The 10,298-nt window shown below is 31.3% G+C and overlaps 1 protein-coding gene across 1 annotated transcript; it reads left to right on the top strand.

The window, feature by feature from the left end:
* The first annotated feature begins 7,626 nt into the window (after nucleotides 1-7,626).
* Nucleotides 7,627-8,247, top strand: LOC120148825 (flowering-promoting factor 1-like protein 3). Its single transcript, XM_039161831.1, has one exon. It carries the CDS (start codon nucleotides 7,765-7,767, stop codon nucleotides 8,101-8,103), a length of 339 nt encoding a protein of 112 aa, XP_039017762.1. The 5' UTR covers nucleotides 7,627-7,764; the 3' UTR covers nucleotides 8,104-8,247.
* The last annotated feature ends 2,051 nt before the right edge of the window (nucleotides 8,248-10,298 follow it).

The following is a 10,298-nucleotide window of genomic DNA, read 5'->3' as shown; positions in this document are numbered from 1 at the left end:
GCTGGAACACTCTTGTCTCTCCTTCACTTAACAATCTTGGATGAGTGAGAGGCTTGATATATCCGTCTTCTACAACATTCCATGCTCCCATGTCACTTGCTTGAATGAAATACATCATCCTATTCTTCCAATAGCATAGTTAGATCCATTGAAGAAGGAGGCTTGTTGACGGGCATCGAATCGAGACCAGAGTCGACATTTGAAGTAGAGGCCATTTGATTGATAATCGATGTAACTCTTCCCGAATCGACATTGATGACTTGATAATCGATGTAACTCTTCCCGAATCGACTCAATAGGTGATTAAACCTTCAAATGAGTGAGGCTCTGATACCAATTGTTGAGTTAATCGATTGAAGGAATCGACCAAGAGGGTGGGTGAATTGGCAATTGAAATTTTTGTGGAAGCTTTTGCAGAAAATTAGAAGTAATTACGTAGCGATTTAGAGTGGTTCGACTTTCTCAACCAAAGTCTACGTCCACTACCTTAGCTATCCACACTAAGGATTTTCCACAAATTCACTAATTTGTCTTTCTTTTGAGGACAAAGAGTAACCTTACAAATCCCTCAAGAATTATACCCCAAATTCTTGAGAACACTCTCTCCCAAAGAGAAGATTACAAATTTGCAAACTTACAAGGAAATCCTCACAAGGTAGATTGTTTGCACAATTCTAGAACAAAGAAAAGAACACTCAAGAATGAATACAATTGAGTACAATTAGTGTTCTTGAAAGTAAAATAAATATTGAATGAAAAATAGGCTTGAAATGCTCAAACTTGAGGTTTGATGCTTTCTATTTGATTCTCTCTTGATTCTAGTTGCTTGTTGTTTCTTGTTATTGATCAATGGCTTCTAAGCTTGTTTAAATACACCTTCAAATGATTTTGAACGTTGGGATGATTATGGAGTCAATGAGCCGTTAAGTGTGAAAACAATTAATAAATGTAGTTGGGAGCGTCAGTGCATCGATGCATACCCATGGTGCATCGGTGCATCAGTGTAAAATTCAAATATTTTTATCGTTGTACCCTTAGTGCATTGGTGCACTAAGAGTGCATCGATGCATCAAGTGCATTCGATGTTTCAAAATAGCCAGAGTGCATCGATGCATGGCTGGTGCATCGATGCATCAAATGCATTCGATGTTTTCATAAAATCCTCAGTGCATCGGTGCATGGTATGTGCATCGATGCATGAAATGCATTCGATGTTCAATTTAATTCATGGTGCATCGATGCATAGATCGGTGCATCGCATCAAATGCATTCGATGTTTCATAAAATCCTCAGTGCATCGGTGCATGGTATGTGCATCGATGCATGAAATGCATTCGATGTTCAATTTAATTCATGGTGCATCGATGCATAGATCGGTGCATCAGTGCATCACTATGAAAAATTGATTTTAGGCTTGATTTTGGTTCAAAATACTTTATGAAAATTGTTTCAAAAATAGTTTAAGTATAAAACACAATTTTACACATTTAGTAAGGTTTGAATTTGAACTTGAAAGACTTTGAGTAATAATTTGATATTCGATTAAATAAATCGAATATACTTAGAAAATCACTTGTAAAATCTTAAAATTCATTTAATTTAATTTGTTATATCGAAACATCAAAATGTTTTCAACATATTTCCTATCGAGAAGAATCAATCTCTCATACCTTAAAGAAATCGATCCATATTCCAATCGAAATAAAGAAATATTAAAATTACATTCTAAAGTTTATTATTAATTCAAAATAACAACACTCAAATTAATTTTAAGACAGAAAATAATAATATCTAATTATTTCCAATCGAGAATAGATGACCTTTCATGCCTTAAAACAGTCATTTATTACTCCAATCGAAATGAAGAGATATTACTATTTCATCTTAAAATTTAATATCGATTCGAGTGAAAACGATAATATTGAATTATTTCCAATCGAGAATAAATGACCTCTCATGCCTTAAAGTAGTCATTTATTACTCCAGCTGAAATGAAAAGATATTACTATTCTCTATATCGATTCGAGTGTTACTATTTTGAAAACCCATTGGAAAACACATGCAAAATTAAAGCAAATTAAAAGCATATATCAAGCAAGTATAATTAATTATTTATTTAACAATATTTAATGAGAATAAGGATGTTCAATTATTTAAATATCTCGAGACGGGACCTTAGATTTGATCTAAAGTATTTTCTTGATGAATTTAATTAAAAGAACATGATCTTTTTTCCAATCCCAAAATTTTAAAATGGATTCAATTTAATTCGTTCCACTAAATGGGATAGAATTTTATTTTAAAATTATCGAAAGTAACTTTCTTATACGATAAGACAGTCACTTTACGATAATATTAAAATGAACAAATATTACCCTTAGTCAATTAATTTTGATTCGAGTCAAGAGATGCTTATGAGGATATCATGTAAAATTGATCAAGGACCAAAATGATCTAACATGCAAGCAACATAGAAAAAATAAAATGAAAATAGGACTAAAATATAAACAATCAAACCATCATGTCAAAATTAAAATAAAATAAAGTATAAGAAAGACTAAAATGAGCATTTTTAATATTGAATGTTAAAATTAAAAAGAATAAAAATAAATAAAACATGGGGACTAAATTAAAAATAAACTATAATTGTATGGCCAAATTAAAATAAATAAAAAGATAGATTCTGGTTCGAAATACAAAATTGTAGAAACTATAGGGGTAATTTCCTAAATATTCCTTGTTTCCTAGCCTAAAATATACATTCGAAATAAAAAAGGGGAAATTACTAAATTAGTCCATAAGTATTAAAAAATTAAATTATAACTACACATGACTAAAATGTAAAAACACACTAAACATACGGGAATTAAAACGTAAATAACCCTAAAAATATATAACATACATAAAAGTGGGCGAATTACAAAAACAGACTTTACATGTGACTAACATGCAAAAACACTCTAAAGTTAGGGGACTAAATAGTAATTAAACCAAAAATTTATAACATGAATAAGAAACGAGTAAATAACAAAATCGATCCCTATATATGGCAATTTTGCAAAAATGCGGCTAAACTCGGAGGACCTAAACGTGATTTCCCTCTCCTCTTTCTTCTTCCTTTGGCTAGTCCCTCACCGGCCACTGTCCTAAGCTAAAACTACCTAAAAAGAACCCTAAACTACCTGAAAACCCAATATGACCTCTTGGCTACCCACTCTCTGGCGACCTCAAAAATCGACTAAAACTGAACCTAAAGCATCCCAAAAGCTCTGATCTACGCTTCTAGTCGCAGATCTGGCTACTCCTCCTCAAGTAAACTACTCGATCTCGTTGTTTTTTTATTATGTAATCACTTGTTTTTTTATTTTTATCTTTTCTTTGTTTCAAAAACTGTAAAAAAAACAAAATATACCTTGAACTTTTTTTTTTTGATTTTATTGATTTCTTCCCCTCCAAAAAAATCGAGAGAGTTTACAACATAGGTTTGGGGTTTTTATAACCAATTTTTTTTTACAGATTTTCTCCTCTCTTGATATGAAATCATTACAAAATGTGATGTTTGTGTGTGTTTGTTTGATTTGAGTTGGAGTGTTGATTTGGGATTTCTGATAATGCAGGGGGCTTGATTGATGGCAGCGACAGTTGCAGACGACTGGTGGAGACGGGCGGCAGCTGAGATAACCCTTGGTGTGATATGGGCTATTGGATAGGTTTAGATCGTGCGGCTGAGATGGGTTAGGGTGAAACCCTAACATTCTTCCATTATGGACCATTGGATCTAGATCAAATCCAATGATTATAAGTGAGCTGCGCTATAATAATAATAATATGGGATGAAAACGAGTATCGACAGTGTCAACTAATGGTTTTCATCTATAGAGGAAGTTTTTTGTCCCAAAGTGAAACTTTGAGGGCTAAAATACTCCAAAAAAAGAATATGGACCAAAATGACAATTTTAATAGACATTGGGGCAATTTTTAGTATTATGCATATTTTTTTTATATAGGAGGATGTTAAGGGATCAAATTCTGGTCATTGAACACCAGGAATCTAAAACTATTCATAGTGACGATAAGACAATAATAGTAATTTTTGCATGTATTTTACGATAAAGTAGCAGAAAGTAATGCAATTTAATTAGATAATCATCCAACTTTCTGTCATTTTATTAAAATCAATGTTATTTTATTTTCTGAAAATAAAATATGTAGAAAAAAAATATTGGGTTGTAGTGAGACAAGGTCGAAAATCGGACTAGCGTGAGACGTGCATTAGATATTGTTCGTTAATGATATTTCATTGTATAACATATTCTCTACGATTCAATAAGGTAGTATGTTATAAAAACGGAACTTGAGAATAACAATAGTTATCGACATGAATTATCAACAAACTGAAGAAGAATAGAGAGAACAAGTGAGAGATGAGATGTTCTCAATTTTTTGTGTACTTGGAATGAAAAGGAAGCTTGATATTTATATGAGTATTGTTGGCTAAAAATAACAAAAACCAGTTGAGAAAATCTAAGTAGATATTATCTTCTAAAATATAAATAAAATAATTTTAGATATTTTAAATATTTGATTCTTTTAAAATATTTTAATCAATGTGAAATTTAATGTTTTTTGTGCTACTCGTGAATTATAGATAAAATTATAAGAGTTGGAATCATCATATTAAAAAAAAAAAAGTTAGGGCTGCTTATAGAGCAAGTAGTTAAAAGTTTTCGTTTAACACCTCATCTCTCTTATAAATTATGAATTTAATACCTATTACGAGTAAAATTTTCATTCTCCTCCCCGCAAATAAAATTTGTTCAAAAAAATTAGGGTTGATGTTAGAAAAAAGTAATGGTTCAAAATATAACGTTGGATATTAATTGCAAGGAACAGGAACACTTGAGAGTTTGCTGATTAGTAGGGTTTTCGAAAGTAAAAGGAATAAAATTCTCAAAGGAAACAAGTGGAGAAACATTGAATCAATGGTGGTCCAACAAACAATTGCGAGGATTTTTTTTGACGAGGATGACAATTTAAGTCATATTCAATGTCAAATAATTGAATGTTATTTTAGACAGATACTATTTTGTATTTATTCCATATTAATAAGAAAAAGTTATATTCAAAACCCTAAAAAAAAGGAAAACCCCAAGAGCGTGGACAATATGACTGGGAGATCTTGGTCGCATGAAAAGAGAACGGTATTTCGGCTTTCGTTGAATTTAGGTCCCCATCCGTCATAAAACGATATAGAACTTATTATTTTGATTTTAAAAACTAACACATTTGTAAATTTAAAATTATCATGTATTTTATATTTTTTTATTGATAATCTGTTTCATCCCTTAAAATTTTATAAGTTCACACTTTTTAAAATTATAAAAATTTGTTCCTAAATATAAAATTTTACGCACGTATTAAGTGCTGGTGCGACCATGAAGGTGAGCACAAGGAAAATTATGTGCCAAAAAGGCATACCATTTCATGCGTCGTGGTTTAGGGTTTGGTTGGGATCTATCATTTTTTCTTTCAACTTGTTGCTTGCTTGCTTCTTCAATATCGACCACTCAAATCTTTCTAATTTGTTTTTTCATTTAATAAAAACAGTTAGTTTTATTAAAAAAATAAAAAGTATCTAAAAATGCGATAAGAATTTATAACGATCATCGAAAACTAAATACATAATTTTGCACTCTCTATGATTGCGAAATATTTGGAAAGTCTTTTCTTCCTAACTTTTGTTTAGTGTAATTGGTGTATATTTTAAGTTTATAATCATTTTATAATTTATAAAAATTAATTTTTTTGAAATTAACAATTGGTATCTATTCTATTGATTTACTAATCCAGTTCGGGTTTTGCAAATGTCCATTATGAGAGTAACCCTCCCAACACAATTTACTCAATATGTAATCGCGAAGGTACAAACACCTGGTATAGCTTAAGGAATTTAGTACGATATTTAAACGTTTGAATAAAACGTTAAATATGACATTATTGAAAGGGATAATGTACGAACACCTGCTCCATTATGGGGTAACCCTTTCAATAATATCATATCTAACGTTTGAATCAAGATTCATTCTTTTTAATATAATGTATCTTATCACTGCATCTAGCACTTGTTAGTTTTCACCTTAGAAACTTTGATATATGACAACTCAATTTTAGTATGTAATTAATATTTTTCTAGCTAGTTAAGTAAAACAGTTTATATTTTATGAACTCTGTGTTTCCTACCCATGTGTTTAATGATTTAATTAAAAATAAAAATAAATTTTAAAAATAGCCCTCAGATTGTGTTGTCAAGATCCGACACCTTAGGCTTGACACCAGCATTAAAGGCTTGTATATAAATCTCATGCAAACTTAAACATGTGACCTCTCTCTTTTCTCTGAAAACCTCTCATTCTAATACCATTGTTTATCATATTCTTAAATTCATTCACTCCCTTTTTACAGTCGCAGAACTACCGGTTACAATTTTTCGTCCAACTCAGAAGGATTAATCACTAATAATCATAACAACTATAATTTTACAATCAATATATATAAGGTTAGGATCCACTCAGTGACGAAGCCAAGATTAAATATTAGTAGAGGCTGAAATATTGAACTTTTTAAGAAAAATACAATGAATTATTATGTATTTAAACTCAAAATTAAGAAGAAAATGCCTAATTTGTTTAATATTTAAACTTACAATGAACTAAATTGTTACTGGACCAAAAATTTTAGAACATGAGATTATCCTTCTTTAGTTTGGCCCCTACTTGATTAAATATTTAATAAATCTTGTATTTCTTTAATTAAATACTTATTTTTACATGAACAAAATACTATTAGACCAAAATTTATCGGATATATAAACTTTTTACAGGGATCGGGGGGCCCAACATAGCCCCGTCCTTGGATCCACTTACACAATATAAAACTTCTTTTAGTTTTACATAGATTTATGATCATTCGATGAGTGAAAATAGACGGTTGAGATTAACTCTTAATTTTTTCTTTATTGAATATTTTCTCATTTTCTACTACTAATCTTAATCGTTTATTACTATTCATCAGAGAGTCCTAAACATGTATTGTTGTTAAATATTCCAAAATTAACTTGGCATTTATTCATGTGGCATATGGATATTTGATTCCAAATCGAATAACGATAGCATTTAACTCCATGATACGTAGTCATGTGTATGATTACGCCCACAAATACACCTATATATTATTACACACTTGTTTAATACGTAATATATATACTTATATAAAGTCATTTTCGTTTAGGTTTCTCTAGATCAACTAGTCTCCCACAATCCCAATTATGTTTCTCTACAAAAACAATGACAGAGATTCCCATTGTGGGGTTTATTTGAAAGACATGCCATAAAGAAATATGATTCCTTTCAATCCTCTTATGCCCACATTGATTATACAACTTGTGTCTCTAGTAACTTCGATCGCATTATTCGACTGTAATATGATATTATGATTGTTATTTTATAATTTAGTTTTAACGATAAATGTTTATTGTATTTGATTACGATAGTATATATTAATCGTAATTTAAATCCATACCCTACTTTCCCACCTTCCACTTTGGGACTACCTAACTATGCCTAAACATCCCTATTCCATCCCTCAAGTCACCCTATATATACCCTACAATCCCATCAACCCATCTCCATGAGCTTTGCTTTAGGCTACTAAGTCTTCTTGTTCTCTCCATCCATTAGTTTCAAGTTTTCTTCTTAGCCAACAAAAATGTCTGGTGTTTGGGTTTTCAAGAACGGTGTGGTTCGCTTGGTCGACAACCCGGGGACTGAGTCATTCGACAGGAGCCGACAGGGTTCCAACACTCGTAGAAAAGTGCTTGTACACACTCCTTCCAACGAAGTGATCACTTCCTACGCAGAACTCGAGCGAAAGTTATGGTCTCTAGGATGGGAAAGATACTACGATGATCTCGATCTCCTCCAGTTCCACAAACGATCCACCGTGCATTTGATCTCTCTCCCTAAGGATTTCATCAAGTTCAAGACGATTCACATGTATGATATCGTCGTCAAAAACCGAAATGAGTTTGAAGTTAGGGATATGTAACAACCCTAATTTGCATGCTGATGACCATCTTGATTTCTTCTTCTTTATTTACATTTGGGTGTGTGATGATAGATTTATTTTGAGATTTTGGTATTTCTTTTGTAAAATATACATATGGGAAAGCTTGGTACGTAACTTGTCATCCTTTCTGTAACTTACTGTTGTGATTTTGAATGAAAAATTTATGTTTTCTTGTGTGTTTAGACATTAAGTATATTTTATATTTATATTATTGTTTATATTCGAGAAATCTTATAAATTTTATATTTATGAAAATTTGGATTTTAGTACGTTCTCACACAGTAGAGTTGATCCAGTGCTAGTGTCTGACATGGAACCTGGCATGAGAAGTTGGCATGTTCCCGGATATTGAATAAAAGTAACTTTGGGTGTGAAAGTGGATCGGGGGAGAGCGAGTTGAGACGATCATTCGTTAAAAAATTTAAATATTTAATTGTAATTTTTATTAAAAATTTATTTGCGTTATTTTAAAATTTTAGAAGTTATAATATTTATGATAATGATTTTGAGAAAAAAGTGTCCAACTGCAAACAGATGATAAAGAAACGGGTGGTTCTAAAATACAATTTGTTAACGTAAGACTAAAATCGACAATAATCGATTACAATAAAAAAATCTTATTAAGAGTATAACTTTTTAAATTAGATAGAGTAATATTTTCGATGCAACTAAAAATGTTACAGTTTTTATAACATTTTTAATTGTACATTTTAAATCCCTATAATGAAACTTTTTAGGTTCAATATAATAACATTTTAAGTGAAAACATCTTAAATTAAACTCTCACACAACATAAGTAATTCAGAGAAACATGATAGAAAGAAAAAGAGAAAAGGTTCGCTTTGGGTCTAATTGCTTACCAACAACGTGGTTATGCCACGTGTTTTAAATACAACCCCTGAAATAAACATGCCAATCCAACGTGTTTGGGGTTTAAAAGATTGAAAATGTGCAACTTACGCTAAAAAAGAATCTTAGACATCAACGAGGTTGATTTGATTATTAAACAATTTGATATCTTTTATGATAGTGTCTCGAGTTTAAGTCATTGTGTATGTAAAAAAAAATTATTGGGAGACTCACCCACCAAAACCAAATGTGCGACCCAAATCAATCTGGATTAGTCATGATAAAACCTTATAAACATGAAGGACAACAACCCAAAAAAATATTAGAGAGTTTAGGGTTTTAATTTTTTTCTTCATCATTTTTTTTATTTCACAAATACTTCCCATAACACAATGGAAAGTTGTAGAATAATGAATTGTTTTTGAATTTTTTTTGATTATTTCTCAATTGGTTAGTCGTAAATGTACTAATGTACTTCACGGGAGATGTATCATTTCCTTTTTCTTATGAAATGATTAAAATATAATATTTATTTATAATATTTTTTAATTATTGATAATATAAATTTAATAATTAAAAGACTAGAGAAACAAATTAAAAGAAGTAATTTGATGTTGATAGGACGGATGAAATAATATTTGTTGATGAAATAAGAATTTACAAGGAAAATAGAAATTATAGTGGGCATGAAAATTCGATATTAGTTCCCAAAATTTAGGAGCACTTAGTCCTAATTTTAGATAGTGGATAAGAGCATTTATCAATTGCAGAGAAAAGCCCATAATAAAATCTTGTTTTTTTATATTGTTGCTTAGTTTGAGTTATGGGAGAGTGGAAAGCCCATCCCTTCATTGGATGGGGGAATCCCAACTAAACCTACATTCACTACTCTCTCTCTCTCTCTCTCTCTCTCTCTCTCTCTCTCCCTCCCTCCCTCCCTCTCCCCTCCCCTCCCTCCCTCCCTCTCCCTCTCCCTCTCCCTCTCCCTCTCCCTCTCCCTCTCCCTCTCCCTCCCTCTCCCTCTCTCCTCTCTCTCTCTCTCTCTCTCTCTCTCTCTCTCTCTCTCTTCTCTCTCTCTCTCTCCTCTCCTCTCTCTCTCTCTCTCTCTCTCTCTCCTCTCTCTCTCTCTCTCTCTCTCTCTCTCTCTCTCTCTCTTTCCTTCAACTTCCAACACTTTTTTTCTCCCACTCTCTATTTTTAATACTTTATGGGATAAATTACATGTTTAATACCTAAACTATTAGTTTTGGTCTATTTTTAGTACTTAATTTTTTTTCAAAATCATACATAACATTTAGTTTTTGTTTCATTTTAGTACCCTATCG

Source organism: Hibiscus syriacus, unplaced genomic scaffold, assembly GCF_006381635.1.
Source record: "Hibiscus syriacus cultivar Baekdansim isolate YM2019G1 unplaced genomic scaffold, ASM638163v2 tig00110987_pilon, whole genome shotgun sequence".
NCBI classification, from domain to species: Eukaryota; Viridiplantae; Streptophyta; class Magnoliopsida; order Malvales; family Malvaceae; genus Hibiscus; species Hibiscus syriacus.
Note: the sequence above shows the minus strand (reverse complement) of the source record. Positions and strands in the feature narration are given on the sequence as shown.